Consider the following 17,465-nt stretch of genomic DNA (forward strand, 5'->3'; position numbering starts at 1 on the left):
CATAGATTTTTTTTTTTTTTTGTACCAGGGTTTTGAACTCAGGGGCACTTGACCACTGAGTCACATCCTCAGCCCTATTTTGAATTTTATTTAGAGACAGGGTCTCAATGAGTTGCTTAGCACCTGGCTTTTGCTAAAGCTGACTTTGAATTCGAAATCCTCCCTGTCTCAGCCTCCAAAACGACTGGGATTAAAGTGTGTACCGCCTTTTCTGAGGAAGAGATGCCAATCGAGATTTATTATTCAGGATAATTGAAATCTGAGTATTGAGTTAGATAACTAAATAGAGCTATTAAGTATACAATTGGATATGTGACTCTGGAGCTAAGAGGAGGAGTCTAGGCTTGAAAAATAAGTTTGGTATCATCAGTTCATTAGCATAAAGACAGGTACTGTTCATCAGGCAAAAATTAAGCAATATAAAACTAGTATAGAAATATCAATATCTAAAGAAGAATTTAACAATAGAAACAATAGGAATAAAGAGAGAGATTACCCAATGAAGAGAGAAGTGGTCTATGAAAAAAACATAAATTTATGTTCATTAAAGCATTGTGTATAATAGAAAAAAATGTCCTTCATTAAGAAACTTTTTTTTTTTTTATTGGTTGTTCAAAACATTACAGAGCTCAAGACATATCATCTTTCATACATTCGACTCAATTGGGTTTTGAACTCCCCAAATACATAATACAGACTCACTTCTGTTACATACTCACATTTTTACATAATGGCATATTAGTGACTGTTGTATTCTGCTACCTTTCCTATCTTCATTAAGAAACTAATAAATAAAACATTTAATATCCACACAATAAAGCATGATTAAATTAAGAAGATCATGGATCCAGGTGTGGTGGCTTATGCCTTTGATCCTAGCTACTCATGAAGTTGAGGCAGGAGGATTTCTAGTTTGAGGTCAGTATGTTCAACATAGTGAGATTCCATCTTACACCTTAAAAAACATAGAATTCACTTATAGAACAGTAAAACTTTAAAGTAAAAATTTTAAACCATTTTTTTTTGTATATCAGTAAGTGAAGCTTAAAATACATAGGTGAACTGCAAGGATGCATATCAAAATAATGAGAGCTACTGGGAAGATGGGAAAGAAAATATGGTTCCATTACTAGTAATGTTTTATTTTACAAAGGTATGAAACAATTAAGCCAAAATATTAGCATTTCCTAGGAAATGATAGTAGTTGATAGTAATTTTTTTCCTGTGGCTTTATGTCAAACCAATGAAAAAGATAATATCATTTTCACAATTAATTTGCAAGTATTGTTTGCCTTTTAATGGTAGAAAATATAAACATTTGGGTTAAGTGGCTCAGTGTTTGCTAACACTATTCTTTATAATTCCAATTTTTAAATTCTGAACTTTTAACAACTAAATAATTCTTGGTTTCACCCTCATTAAATATCCTAGTAATTTCTCAAATTATTAGTTGACAAAGGGAAGAGATAAAAAGATAAAGAATTTATATGGGTTCTAGGGAGTGTTTTGATTGTAGCTCAACTATTACAGCTTCTTTTTTATATTTTTATATTTTAATTTTCTTGTTTTAAAGAGAGAAAATTTTTTAATACTTATTTTTCAGTTTTCAGTGGACACAACATCTTAATTTTATTTCATGTGGTACTGAGGATGGAACCCAGCACCCCCAGTGTATGCCAGCCGAGCGCGCTACCGCTTGAGCCACATCCCCAGCACGGTTCTTTTTATTTTTTAACCATCATCTGGTTCCAAGCAATAGGAGAAAAGATAAAATTATGGTTTAGATGTAATTTTATTTCAGTTCTTGACACAATCTATTATGTTAAAACAATATGTGTTATTATTATTATTTTTTTGAACCAGGGATTAAACTTAGGGGCACTAGACCACTGAGTCACACCCCCAGTCCTATTTTGTATTTTATTTAGAGACAGGGTCTCACTGAGTTGCTTAGCACTTAGCTTTCTAATGAGGCTGACTTTGAACTCATGATCCTCTTGTCTTAGCCTACGGAGCCGCTGAGATTACAGGAGTAGTCCACCGCGCCTGGGGACTAAAACAATGTCTTTCTTAATTTGCAGATGTATACATTAGTCAAAAAAATAGAGACCCTAAATACAAAACAAACAAATCCAAGACCAATCTGTGATTGTGGATATTTTCCACCCTGCCTTTAAAAAGAGTTCTGAGAGTTGCATGTTAAGAGAAGGGAAACTGTAGAGACTCCAAAATGAAAAGTTTTAAAAAACTGAGTACCTTCAATGGTGAGATTATGAATAATTGTTATTTCATTCTCTACACTGTCCTGCACTTTCCCAAAGTTTCTGTTAGGAAGATATGTTCTGGAAGGATAGAAAATGAATTTCAAAAGGAAGAGCATGTCATGAATGAATAGACGATAAATAAAATAATAAATATTTCTTTCTAGGATATTTCATCAACCAAACATTAACTGATTCATCAGCTAAAACTCTCGCCTTCTATTAGCCACACGTAGCCACCAAATTGGCTGAAAGAATCATCTGAACCACATTTCCCATAATTCCTCCCTCACTAGGCTCCCATAAACCCAAAGGCTAAGAAATCTGCACTACAACCCTAAGGAAGTTAACCCGCCTCCTCACTCGGTCCTGGCCATTCACGATTAGTCCCGCCCCACCAACTCGGCTTCAGGCTGTTGATTGGATAAGACTGAGGGCAGACTGGGCTCTGACAGCGGGCGCGGAGGCGTGGCCACAGACGCACAGAAATTCCGCCCACGCTCTGGCGGCAACCATGTATCGAACGCTGCGGCTCCTCGCGCGGTCTAGTCGCTTCCTGCGGGACCCAGCTGCTGCCTTAGCTCCTGGCTTGGGTGGCATCGCCGTCCTCCCACTCCGGCCCCTGAACGCCGCTCGAATGGTGAGCGCAGGCGGCCCGTGGGTCGGCCTTGCAGCGGTGACCTTCAGTCGTCGCTGTAGGCGGCCTGGACGCCCGCGGGCTGGCGGGAGGGTTGCCTCGGGAAGCCGGGTTCTGCGCCCGCGCCAGCGTGGCCGCCTCCCACTCTGACGCTTTTTCAGCGCGGGGAAGGAACCTTCACTCCGAGTGCCCGGGGACCTGGCGGTGAGGTCCTGCCGAGCCAACGTGGCCTTTACCCTCAACTCCAACGGGCGAGCCCAGGCTCGTTTGGGGTTACCACGCCTCAGCCGCCTTTGCTGCGTTTCCTCTATTTTTTGCCTGGGTCCCGACCCGGCGCTACCTAGTGGGCCATGCTGGGCTAGGGAGAGGGCCAGCTGACACTGGCTCTGTGCTCATCCTTTGGCCTCTTGGTCCGCAACGGTGCTTTGGACTGCTCTCAGGCCCTCCAAAGGAGTAGAAGTTTCTTAGGAACTTAAAATTGTATTCCTCTTGCGATTGTTAAATTTGTAGGCTGAATAAGGTTTCCCGAAACCACAATGTTTGTAAAACCCAGAAATCCGTGAACAGCATGTTTGAGGGGATGGGATAGGACCTCACTATAGCTGAATCAGTACTTTGGACTTAGAAAGGCAGCTAAGGAATTTAAAAGTTCCAAGTTCAAAGTATGACACGCTTACTTTAACGAGCTCTTTGATCGTTAGAATGTCACCTTAGGTAATTCAGCGTTTAAAAAACATTAAGTTCGTGAGTGTGTGCGTGTTTGGGTTTTTTTGTTGTTGTTGTTTTGTTTTGTTTTGTTTTGGCTAGGAAAAGTTCCAGAATTTAATTATGATTTAGGAGGTTCCAGAAATTAATAATGCTTTACGAAGAGTACAGTTCTTTACTACACCAAAGGATAGCATGTGCTTTGCAATCCCAGATGTGATTACAAATCCTCTACTACTCAAAAAGTTAAGACTTGGGGCAAATTGTCTTTACACTTGTTTCCACAGATATACAAAATTGAGGTAATTACAGCTATTCAGCAAGATGGTACATGGGAAAATAAATAAACAAACAAACAAATAAATAAATAAATATGCTTCATCTAGGGCCAAGATATTTCCTGGACAATAAACTGGAAGATGCTTCAATGGAATCACTATACCCCAAACTACAAAGTCTAGGATGCTTTTATATTCCAGGAACTACCTGCTGTAGTAGTTTTGGTGCATTTTAGAATCTTTAAATTTTTAAAAATTCATTTCTTAACTATTTAATTTATGTAAAGGAAGCAGGAGACCTTATGAATATCCTTTTAGAGTAGGTGTCAAAAATAGCACTACCTTGCTTTTAGGGTGGTAATGGGGATAGACCTTTTCCCCCCAGAGTTCTAATACTACAAAGGAGAAAAAAAAGTCTTGAGAGAATATTTAATAGGGAGACCAGCTGTGATCTTACTTTGTGGATGGGGAAGTTCTCCATTTTTTTTGAAGGTCATTTCATTGATGATTTTTCAGGATGGCCATAAAGTCTGAAAGATAAATATTTTGTATTACCATGTAATATCAATAAGCCACTTACTGTATATTTACCTATTTTGAGACTTGGTCCTCTATGTTTTAAGACCAAACAGACTTTCACAAAGAATCTGAAAACAACACAACAAAGTTAGTTTTTATCTACTAAGTCCTTTTGCATGAGGAATAAATCGCACCTCTTTTTTTTTTTTGTACTGGGAATTGAGCCTAGAGGTGTTTAACCAACCACTGAGTCATATCTTCAGCCCTTTTTAATATTTATTTTGAGACAGAGTCTTGCTTAGTTGCTGAGGCTGGCTTTGAACTTGTGATCCTCCTGCCTCAGTCTCCCAAGGCACTGGGATTATAGGCGAGTGCCACCAAACCCAGCTTGAAAATCATTTTACATTGTCTTCATGAAATAACCATGGTTTAGTTAAATTTTATCCATGAATTTGCGCAGGGACATCTTACAGGCCCTAGGGGTCTGTATTTTTTGGCTGACCTTTCAGTTTAGCCTATCATGCAGATTTGGAGAGGAGAACCTGAGGTCACTGGGGTTAGTGGCTGTCAACAAATACTTGGTATTTCTAGGCTGCAGAGCAATTTTATTGTGGTGAATGCTGGACACATCACTCACTCATTCCACAGGAGGGAAGTGGTTTTATATAAATAAACAGGGATATCCCTGAAACAAATGGAAATTCCCACCTTTATGCTTGTCCTGTCCTTACTGGTTTAATTCTTAAAATCATGGCATTAATTCTTAAAGCAGCTGCCTTTTCCTTGAAATTCTGCTCTCTAAATTGTGGCATATGAAGAGAGTTTCCATAAAGACCAAAATGCACATATTGTGTGAACTAAAAACATTTTTAGAGATGACACTCATTGTTGATAATTTTCTCTTAAGTCCCAGGCCACTGGGAACAGGTTATACATGTGACAATATGAGAAGATTTTGAAAACATACAAGTGTTTTTCAAACCTGAGGTCAACTTGGGAATTTGTGAAATCAATATAGGGAGTGAATAACCAGCATTGGGTTTTTTGTTTTTTGTTTTTTTTTTTTTTGAGAGAGAAAAATTTTTTTAATATTTATTTTTTTTTTTAGTTTTCGGCAGACACAACATCTTTGTTTGTATGTGGTGCTGAGGACTGAACCCGGGCCGCACGCATGCCAGGCAAGCGTGCTAACACTTAAGCCACATCCCCAGCCCAGTATTGGTTTTATTTATTTTTTTTAAATAAAGTAACAAAAGATAGAATAAGAGTACATGGTATAAATTGTTTCATGGAATTTTTATTTCAGGTTTGTGTGCATATATGTTTATATACTGAATCATGATATAAAGGTATTTTCTTCATTAAAAAAATGTTTGAAGAAACTTTGTAATTACCTTAATCAAGTTCAGTGTTCCTCTATTTATATGTGTGCTTATCTAACAGATTCTTGGTATCACCCCCATAGGTATCACCTCCTCTGATGGTTTTTGCTAATTCCTACCTGGTACTTAGTGCAACTTTCTGATAGAATATAAATGATCTCATCTTTCTAATTTTCTTAGTGTGAACCAGTGGTTTCTTAAGTGGAATATCACATACATCCTGTTGTTCCCTTCAGGAGGTTCTTCTACCTTTCAAAATAACATATTCATATCTTTGAAATACAGTTAAAGAGTAATCATACCCCAGGAAACAGGGGTATTCATACAGGCATCATTTTTGTAAGACACACTCTATCTTTCTGTTATGCATTGGATTCAACCCTCTTTTTAGGTTTGTTATACATAGATAGCCTCAATAATGTTTTGCAGCACTGCTTCTGTTTCTGTCCTGTTTGTACAACCTATATATTCCCTTGGGTTAAATAAAGAGTACTCTTTGGTTTTCAGGATAATTTGTTACTAGCTAATTAAGCTACTGCAAACTTTGTGGTGCTGGGCTTTGTACATTGTTGGGCAAGCATTCCACCACTGAGCCACCTCCCTGGACCCAGTGTTTGTTCTTTTTGCATATTTGGGATTTTAAAATTATTATAAAGAAGTGTATTTTTTGACGTGTTTGCTGAGATTGGGATTTCAGCCACAAATGACTTCTGTACTTTCTTAATGATTGATTGGTGTCAAAATCGTAGGATATGATTGAGACTATTATTTCTTGATTTGTAATTACACAAAGGTTTAAACTGAAGAACAGAACTGAAACTCATTCACCTAAATCTTTCTGAGTAACTTTGAATGGTTCTGAATTTTATCATAATAACCTGTTTTTAGGGGACAATGTCTGTTTAATGATGAAAATATAATTTTGAACACAAAAAAAGTGATATAAACTTAAGAAGTCAAACTAGATTTCACAAACCAATGATGAAAACCAGTTTACTTTCTCTAGAGCCAGCCTTTTGGTGCTCTTTTTTAACAAGATAATGAAGAGAAAGAAGGACCTCAGTTTTCTTGGTTGGTGCTGTTGTCATTGCTAATGGTATTGTTTCAAAGTATCTTTTAACATACAAAGATTTCTGCCTATAGTATCCAAAACAAAGACTGCAGTGTAAAATATTTTTATTTGTGCATATGGTTTACAGGGTGGGAGACAAGTTGGTGTATAATGATGTCCACGTAATTGAACTGACATAGCTCATCTTCCCTTGTGTGTACATTTATTATGATTTATAAATGAGAAAAGCTGACTTGGAGAAGGTGACACAGCTACTAAGTGGTGAGCTATATGATTGCAAGGTCTGAACTATTTTTTATACTATGTTCATACATAGTGTTTGTAGACCATATCTGAGCTTTTTTAAAATATGTTTACAAATTTCAAACTGTTATTCTGCAAAAGTTCCAGTGAAATGAACATTAAATTAGATTAGGTTCGAATTAGCCAAATCTTGACCAGTACACAGTACTTCCACAGCACACTGCTAAGTGGAAAAGATTACTGTTGTAGTTCAAAGATTTTTCTTGTATTTGTCATCTGCATAGTATTTGAATTCTGTAGTCTGTCCTTAACATCTGCATTAATACTTTACCAATTTCTCAAGGAAAGATCTGAAAGCAGGAAGCGGAATGAGAATAAAAACAAAATTTATGGTCAAAATTATGTGATACTTCTATTCTTTTTCCTTATAGCTCATAAGATGCTATTGCTTTTCATACTGGGTTTCTTTTCAGGTTGTAACAGCATCTTCTTGTCTTTAGGCAAGCCAAAATTCCTTCCGAATTGAATATGATACCTTTGGTGAACTGAAAGTCCCAAATGATAAATATTATGGCGCCCAGACTGTGAGATCTACAATGAACTTTAAGATTGGAGGTGTGACAGAACGCATGCCAGTAAGTGGCTTTTGTGGAAATGCTGGCTTATTTTAGATGAACTAGGGGCTGTATTCAAATGGATCACTCTACCTCAAAAATAAATAAATTTAGGTTTATTAAGAAAACTGGCTTCATGAATAAAAACTTGTTTTCTTTCATTAAAATGACAGGTAACTTTTTGAAGTTTTAATATGCTATTATTTTTTAGCCATGACTTTGAATATTTTAAATTCTTGATAGAACTAAATGATTATCTTTTTATTCTTACTGGATGTTTATAGATTCTTGCTAGAATTTTACGGTTTGTAAACAATTTTTATTTGAATATTCAATTTCTTTTTTCATTTTACTGATGTAAAACTAGGGTTTTTCTTTAATTTTATACTTTCTGTCTTGATTTTTGTTCTCAGAAAAGTGTCCATTACACACTTACCCTAAAACATTACTACTCATCAATTTCTAGCTAATAGATAATACGAACTTGTTCAATGCCACACAAATGATTAAATGATTAAAAAACTTCCTAATACATTTCATTAAATGTGAGATGCCATCAAATAAAAGATGGACCAGCTATACCACTAAAAAATAAAAATCGAAAGTCATGATATGTCATTGATTATGAGATGCATCTTGATTTCAGAGATTTTAACGTGTGAAAAGAGTTGATGAAATACATTACTTATCCTAATGGAGTCCAACTGGAGTATGAAAAATAGTCAATGCAGGATTGCAGGATAGGCTAGTAAGCCTAGAAGTAGCAGGCTTCATCCGGTGAGCTATTGTTTACCAGTTATCTTCTGAATCTATTTTTTATCCTGAATAATTTTAACTTCCATATTTTAACTCATGACTAAGCCTTCAAGACCAAATCTTGACTTGGTTTATAGAATTTTGTGACAGGGGACTAAATCTTTGAAGAAATCTTTTTATCATTGCCATGGATACTCTGTTTCGTGATGAAGTAAATAGGGTCAGACTCCATGTTTGAGTAGCAAAGGTAGAAACTGACCCTGAAATATTCCTGTATAATTCAACACCTGGGATTTTTTTTATTATCCTGCTTTAATCAGCAAGTTGTGTGGTTTTAAGGTACATGGTTGCTGCTTTTACTCTAGAAGACAGGGCAGACATTCAAATTATATGTCTGTGAGATTGTTGCCTAGGGAATCAATTTAGTCACATATGACCTCATCTATATTAATTTCCTGAACTTTATTAAATGTTAGACTCTGTGTATCCTGAACTTAATAGTATGATTAAACCCATCCCTTTATACCTGAGGTCCAAGAGGAAAACAAACCCCAAAAAGATTATTGATTTTATACTTGATCTTAGCAGAAAGGCCCAGAGGTAATGAGATTATGAATTTCTAATGTAAGTAGATTATCATGATTCTTCTTTTCTCCCCCTTGATGTACTGTGCTATTTTATCTTATTGTATTTAGTAGAACTTTCACTGGTATAACCTTTTTCTTATTTTTATGAGTCCATTAACACTAGGGTCAATCTGTCCATTCACATAGTCAGTGTTATTTGGCATTTGGTTATAATTAGGTGGTGATTTGACACGTTGTTTGTTCTTGTAAAAAATTAAATTTCCATTTGATTTCATGTTTAAATGTTTTAAGTTTCTAATCACTTGTTAGCCATTTGTCTCCATTTTGAGTAAAACATGTTTTAATTTTAGTTATTTATAATTCAAAATAAAATCATTTATTTTTTCTTTTCTGTTTGCTTCTCAGCTTATAATCACTGTGGTTCAGGTGTATATGTTTAATATATCTTATTCTTTACTTTTCTTTGTTTTTTCCACATTGATTCTCTATCAAGGACTATAGATTTATAAAACTATAGTTTTATAAATTCATTGTTCTCTTCCTCACTTCCTTTTCTCCCTTCTGTTCTTTCAAACTTGACTTGGGATCTGTGCCACAGTCTATGTTACTAATTTTGTTAAGAATTCATAGGTCAATTCCTTGACAGAAATCAAGTTTTTTCATTGAAATCCCATCTAAATTTATTCAATTTATTCCTTTTCAAGTTTGCTGAAGTAATTTGTATTAGAAAATGAAAAGATTTGGCCAGATGCAGTGGTATACCCCTGTAATTCCAGTGACTAATGAGGTTGAGGCAGGAGGATCAAGAGTTCAAAGCCAGCCTCAGTAATTTATCCAGGCATTTAGCAACTCAGTGAGACCCTGTCTTTAAATAAAATGCAAAAGAGGGCTAGGGATGTGGCCCAGTGGTTAAGCACCCCTGGGTTCAATCCCCAGTGCAAAAAAGAGTAAAAGAAAGGAATGAAAAGATTTGCATACTAAAAAATGAAAGTATGAAGATACATATTTATATATCTGATTTATATATCTGTATGTGTTTTAAAGTCTAGAGAATCCTGGGTTTAAAAACAAAAATATGAGAGAAATTTCTAGTGACTTACTGACAGTCACATCTTCACTAACTAGACTATGTTGTTTATTGGTTTTGGGGTAAGATTATAGCCATTCAGCAACTGGTTATCTCATTAGTGATAATACTGAAGCATCATATTTCATATTTTGCAAGAAAAAATAATGGCTCTTGCTGGGAAATGAGTGAATACTATTTGTTTTGAATGCATAGTCTATGAAGTAAATAAGAATTGTAGTGTATACATATAAAAAACTAAAATGAATAGTTTATATGTGAATATGAGTGTGCATGTATATGGGTATGTGAGACATACACATATGTGAAGACTCAATATATTTGCTTTTGTTTAGTTCTTTTGGTTCATTAGGTATTTATCTGTAATCTTTCTCTGTGCTCTAAACATTTGAGGATCATTGTGTTAATTAAGTTACTGTTTTAGGTACAGTTTTGCAACTACATAAAATAATGTTCATGCTTAACTAAAATTGCAAATTTGAAGTATTTTTCTGATTAATATTTTAGATCCCAGTTATTAAAGCTTTTGGCATCTTGAAGCGAGCCGCTGCTGAAGTAAATCAGGATTACGGTCTTGATCCAAAGATTGCTAATGCAATAATGAAGGCAGCAGATGAGGTAGGAGATGATAACTATATTGGCTTAATGGCATGGGACTTGTGTCTTCCATTGGTATTGATAAACCCTGCTAATAGGAAAGGGCACTGAATCCTTTTTAAATTTTTTTCTCCTTTTTTATTCTTTTTTGACACAGATGACAGTGGAAGTATATTTTGACATATACACATGGAGTAGAAATTATTCTAATTAGGATCCCATTCTTGTGGTTATACATGATGTGGAGGTTCACTGGTCGTGTTCATATATAAACATAGCAAAGTTCATTCTACTTTCTCTCCTATTCCCATCCCCTCTCCCTTCTTTTCATTCCCCTTTGTCTACTCCAAAGAACTTCTATTCTTTCCTCCTCCCTCCTCCTTTATTGTGTATTAGCATCCACATATCAGAGAGAACATTTGGCCTTTGGGTTTTGTGAATTGACCTATTTCACTTAGTTCCATCTACTTAGCAGCAAATTAAGTCACTGAATTCTTGAGTTAATGAATTTCCAGATAAGATGGCTGCATTGTTGTTTGGTGAGGATATTAATATGGTGCTTAAAATACTATATTGTGGCAGAATTTCTGGATTATTTTATGTCCTTTAAGCTTCTTGACTTTAGTTGTTGTTATATTATTTTGGGTACCTGTAATCCTAGCTATTTGGGAGTCTGTTGCAGCAGATTGAAAATTCCCAAGGCCAGCCTGGGCAACTAGTGAGACTCAAAATAAAAAGTTAAAAAGGACCTGGGGATGTAGCTCAGTGGTAGAGTACCCCTGGGTTAAATCCTCACTGACTGCAAAAAAAAAAAAAAAAAGGAAAGAAAATGTTTTGAAAAGACAGTAAGCTTTATATTTGATTTCTTATCTCATGAATAAATGATTCCTTTGAAAACTAATTGATTTTTGATAATGCATATCAAGAATATAATTTCACTACTCTACTAATCACATTGTCTTAAGGAAATAATTGGAAGGTAACAGTGTTTTTCATTATAGTGCTATGTAATAATAAAAATAAATTGGATGTGTCTAACCATAACAGCTGCTTATGTAAATTGCATTTATATTGTTATATTATGAATCATAGAAAATTAATTCTTTAAAGATTGGCGTAGAACAAATCTTTTGAGAAATAAGAAATTTTGTGAAATTATTTTTATAATCCTAATTTTGTTTAGAAAAAGAAATGAACAGAAAATGTATTTTCATATACCTACAGATAGGACCTTCCCCCATATAACAAAATCCACATATGGTGAAGTCAGATATATAACCTAGCCACATCCTCCCATACACTTTAAATCATCTCTGTTATACGTAAATACTATGTAAATGCTATTTATATACTGTATTGTTTAGAGAATGACATACAAAAAAGTCTATAAATGTTTGGTACAAACATAATTTTCTTTCTTTTTTTTTTCCCCAAATATTTTTATTCTGTGGTTGGTTGAATCCACATAGCACAATCCCACAAATACTGAGGGCCAACTATATACACATGTACCCATTGTGGGAGGTAGACATTGGAAGCAGATGCCAACAAGCTAATAGCCATTATTTCTGTAGGATAGAACTAAAATGACTATTATTCTTTCCTCAGTTCTCAGAATTATCTGCACTAATCACCTATTTTTATATAACTAGATAGAAACAGTTTTATTTAAAAATGAACCAGTTGTTCAGTGTAGATTTGTCAAGTGCATTCTGACTTTTTAAGCTAAAATCATTTCAGAACCTACTCTTTTAGGAAGCTTATAATTCAAAGACTAACACATAAGCTGAGAGTATAAAAATATGACAAAAATAGGGGCAAATCTGGGCAGTGCTTGTTTCTACATTTGGCAGTTGCTAATCATTGGACATCTGTGCAATGAAGTAGCTATTAGTGAACTCACATTTTCAAGTCCCTAATTCATTATCCTGCTGACTCTGGTGGTAACATCTGTTGGATATTCCTTCTTAACAATAAATGTATCTAAAGACTATTTGTCTGCCTTAACAGGTGGCCTTCTATTAGAGGAGGCAGTTAGAGAAAAATCAGAAAAATGACTTTGCTTCAGTTTTCAGATGAAGTCAGTGAGTTGTCATACTATTCACAATATATAACATTTCATTTTTAAAGTATCTGTGGTTGGAAAAGTGATATTACAGGAGCTTAGAATTGTGGGACAACCGCATTCAAATGCTGTGGAACCCTTAACAAGTCATTTAACAGATGGAAATAAGTAAACATCTTTAAAATAGTTTTTTTTGGTAACTGGATCTGATTTAATCACAATTAGTTAAAATTCCTGAATTTTATTTCTTATTTTAAAAATGCTAATTTTTAACTTTTTTTTTTTTCCCTGCAGGTAGCTGAAGGTAAATTAAATGATCATTTTCCTCTTGTAGTATGGCAGACTGGATCAGGAACCCAGACAAATATGAATGTAAATGAAGTCATTAGCAATAGAGCAATTGAAATGTTAGGAGGTGAACTTGGCAGCAAGAACCCTGTGCATCCCAATGACCATGTTAATAAAAGTCAGGTCAGCATGTTTTCTTTTCTTTTTTTCATTGCAAATTGAAAAATATGCCTGAGATTATTTTTGTAAGGTCTTTGATAAGGTGAATGTATTTGCTTTATTCTTTAGTGGAAAAGACTTCTAAAGTTTCCTGAATTTCTTTTAGGGGTCTGTTCTTTGTCACAAACTATAAAAATTGCTTTTAACACTTCTGTACTGTATTTGTATATTTTTATTGACGTATCTAGTTTTAAATTCTTTATTTTGAAATAATTTCATACTTCTGTTAAAAGAAATGCAAAGATAGTTTAAAGTACTTCTTTACTCCCTTCACCTGCTAATCTTAATATTAAAACATATTATATAACCACAATGCATTAATCAAAACTAAGAAATTAATATAAATATAATACTCTCAAACAATAGATTTTTTTAAGAGATTATTTTTAGGGTTTCCCATTTTTCCACCAAGGTCCTTTTTTTTTTGTCTTCCAGGATCCATTCCAGACTACATGTTACATTTAGTTGCATATCCCTTCAATTTTTCTTATCTGTGCTTGTTTCTTATTCTTTTGCTTCGATCCCTTAAGCCTGCTATAACAAAATACCTAGAAAGTCCTCAGATAATATCATCACTTTGGAATTTAGCATTTCAACAGGGGAATTTTGGGGGAACATTGACATTTATACCATAGTGGTCCCTTTTATACTTTTGAAAATAGTAGTCAGGTATTTTGTAGAATGTCCTTTAGTTTTGGTATATCTGGTGTTTTCTCACGATTAGACTGAAGTTATGAACTTTGGGCAAGACTGTCATACAAGGTAAGGACCCTTCTTTATTGCATCATGTCAGGGGTGCAAAATAGCAACATGAATTAATACTGTTGATGTTAATCTTAGTTATTTTGTTATGGTGATTCTTAATAGAATCTCCACCACTAAATTACTATTTTTCTTCTTCCATACGTTACTTGTTAAAAATGAGGTATTAAGTCTTGCCTTCATTCCAGGCACTACACTTGAGCTTAGTTCCTAGAGGATGGAATATTGAAGAAATTTTGTACATGTGTTATAATCACCACATTAATTAATAGAGATACTTCAAGACTATACAAATACTTTCTTTCTCCTGAAACTTTTCCTGTTTATTTTAGCCTTCGTCAATGAATCTTACCTACAGCACTTACTACTCATGATATTTTAAAAGTGATTTTCAATTTTCCTTCTTTCTACATTTATTAATTCAAGTTTGTTTTTTTGGTAAGAAAAATTTATCCTTCCCCATTTTATTTACTTATTCAATTATGTTTTTCAGTTTGGATTCATGGATTGTTTATAATCCAGTACTTTTGATATTTATATTATTGCTTAAATTATCTGTTTAGGAACCTGTTGAGTTAACTCTTACGTCTTCTAAATTATGTCACTATTTTTTTTCTTACTTTCTGGCCCTGTAAGATATTCCTGGCTTATTGTCTTAGATTTCCCTTGCCCTAATGCTAGAAACTGACATTTCAAAGGAACTATTGGACAACCTTCTTGAAAAATGATACATAGAAGCCAGGATCTGAGTGTTGGGTATAGTATAATATATTGTAAAGTATTAAAACGAAAGCTTTTTACATGAGTTTATTGGATAAGGATTTTTCAGATTCAGAACTCACCTTTAAATGTAAATTTATTTTACATTCTGCAGTCTGTAATCTGTTTCAGAATAATACAGTGTGTGTAGTAAGATGAGAGGATAGAGTAGAGTTACAGATGATACAAGATTGACTACATACAGTATGTTGAGTATATTGATAATTGCTGAGTTTAGGTCCATGAGTATTCATTGTAATGGTTATCCTACCATTGTGTTTTACTATTTTCCATAATTTTAAAAAACATAGTTTTAAAGTACAGGATCAATAGTTGAGGAAAGAGTACTGAGTAGACACTATTTGGTTAGGTCTATTTTACCAGTTCCTGAGTATTTTGGCAAGCCATTGTGATTTCTTTGAGAACTTGACTTTCCTATTGTTAAAGTAGTGACTTACCCCATAGAACTCTCCTGAAGTTTAATAAATACATGTGGAAAATTGGATGTACTATTTAATTGAAAGGAGATATTAACTATCATCAAATACAGTTGTTTACTTTGTTTTGCTGTCATTTACTAGTGGGCAAATACGTAACACATTAAGTGTACTTGGTTATAATATGTAATACACCCAATATACTTGTATATAAAACAGTTCTGAGAACTAGGATGCTTCTTATTTGACTTAAGTGATCTAACTTGCCACATTAAATGTAATTATTACATATAGCCAGTTCTGAAATTGTCATTTAGTGAGGTTTTTTTTGAGATTGAGATACTCATTTGTTTTCTGTTGCTCATGATTTAACATTTTATGTTCCTTTTGAAAAATTTCCAACAGAGCTCCAATGATACTTTTCCCACAGCAATGCACATTGCTGCTGCAGTAGAGGTCCATGAAGTACTGTTACCAGGACTACAGAAACTACATGATGCTCTCAATGCAAAATCCAAAGAGTTTGCACAGATCATCAAAATTGGACGTACTCACACTCAAGATGCTGTTCCACTTACTCTTGGGCAGGTATAGGAGTTTGAATCATTTTATTCAATTTAGGAATTGATAAAAATGGCCATTGTATCACCTTCAAAGTCTTACTGGTTTAAAAGGCCAAATTTATAACATTTAAATTCAGTGACAGAGATTGTTCTGTGTTAACTGATCAGTAATGTTTAATAGCTTTCCCTTAGGAAAGGAGCACAGTGTATTAGCAGTGAGCCACCCTCAAGTTAGACTGCTCAGGTTCAGGTTTTTGTTCTGTGTGAGATATGTGACGTTAGGAAAAGTGGTTAGCCTTCTATGGCTCAGTTTTCTGAGCTGTACAATAAAGAAAAGTTGCGTTTTAAAGCCATGTCTCATTTCTCTTTGCATCATTGACTCTTAGTACCATGTGTAATTTCTAAGGAGGAACCATATATGTGTTTGAAACCTCTTTTCTCTCTGGCTTCTATTTTCTTTTTCCTTTTTTTTTTTTTTAATGCATCACGTGTTGAAAACCATGTTCATTAGGGCCCTGACTCAATCATCTATATATAATCATCATTTTACCTATCCTGATAGAAAATTCTGTTTTTGTTTGACTTTATCAAAAGCATTTATAGTTGCTTTTATTAAAATTGTCTTTTGAGTTTTTGCCTTTTTCCCTAATCAAAATATACTCCATAAGTGAATCCAGCCTCTGTACATGTATAGATGCATGTGCACATATGATATTATGTCACATGATCTGGTTTCCCTGAAAAGAATTATATCTTTTAAAATGTTTTCTTTAAAACAGTATGAAATCCTAGTACTAATCAAAAATGTTTATGGTTTTTTAATGTCTTCAGGCAGGAAAGAAAAGACTTAGTGTACTTATATACCTTGGCTTGCCCAGCTTATGTCTTTTGTCCTTGCATAATTGTTAATAGGGCCCTTGCTATATTCAAACATAATAAATTTTATGGTTGTTTAAAGTGTATGATGTTTTGGGAACCAATGTGACATTGATAGTAGAATTAAATTTTGTAGTGACAATGAAGTTTCAACTCTACTCTTTCCTTTTCATGTTATTCACTTAGACACTTAGCTTCTCAGCTCCCTGTAAAATGTCTTTATGTTTCTTCTCAGGTTTTTAAACTGAAATTGAACGAAGAAGTTTGTATTTTTCCTTGGGAGAATATTTAGTGTTTTTTCTCAAAGTTTTCTGGGACACAACAACAAAAAAAAACCCCAATAATTTAATATTGTAAAGTTGTTCTTTTTTAAAGTTTATTTCCTATGTTGTCCTTTCTAATAGGTTTATAAATCCTCATCTATCCCTGTATTTTGCTCATCATATGAATTGACATAGTGTAAATACCACTTGAGTACCTTATAATTTAGTAGTCTGATTTTTTTTTAAACTTCTACTTAATATAATTAGAATAACTTGTAAGCCATTAGGAAATTCTCACCTTAATTTTCTTCTCTTTTAAGGAATTTAGTGGTTATGTTCAGCAAGTACAATATGCAATAGCCAGAATAAAAGCTGCCATGCCAAGAATCTATGAGCTTGCAGCTGGAGGCACTGCTGTTGGTACTGGTTTAAATACTAGAATCGGTTTTGCGGAAAAAGTTGCTGCAAAAGTAGCTGCACTCACAGGTTAGTGAT

The 17,465-nt window shown here is 34.2% G+C and overlaps 1 protein-coding gene across 1 annotated transcript in view; it reads left to right on the forward strand.

Annotated features, from left to right (window-relative positions):
- Positions 1-2,723: 2,723 nt before the first annotated feature.
- Fh (fumarate hydratase) overlaps positions 2,724-17,465 on the forward strand; it is a 29,045-nt gene continuing 14,303 nt past the window's right edge. The window contains exons 1-6 of the mRNA XM_005326576.5: positions 2,724-2,901; positions 7,598-7,732; positions 10,649-10,759; positions 13,098-13,274; positions 15,674-15,856; positions 17,291-17,456. Coding sequence (XP_005326633.1) covers positions 2,776-2,901; positions 7,598-7,732; positions 10,649-10,759; positions 13,098-13,274; positions 15,674-15,856; positions 17,291-17,456 — 898 coding nt within the window. The 5' untranslated portion in view covers positions 2,724-2,775. The remainder of the gene's footprint in view (positions 2,902-7,597; positions 7,733-10,648; positions 10,760-13,097; positions 13,275-15,673; positions 15,857-17,290; positions 17,457-17,465) is intronic.

Source organism: Ictidomys tridecemlineatus, chromosome 10, assembly GCF_052094955.1.
Source record: "Ictidomys tridecemlineatus isolate mIctTri1 chromosome 10, mIctTri1.hap1, whole genome shotgun sequence".
Classification (NCBI taxonomy): domain Eukaryota; kingdom Metazoa; phylum Chordata; class Mammalia; order Rodentia; family Sciuridae; genus Ictidomys; species Ictidomys tridecemlineatus.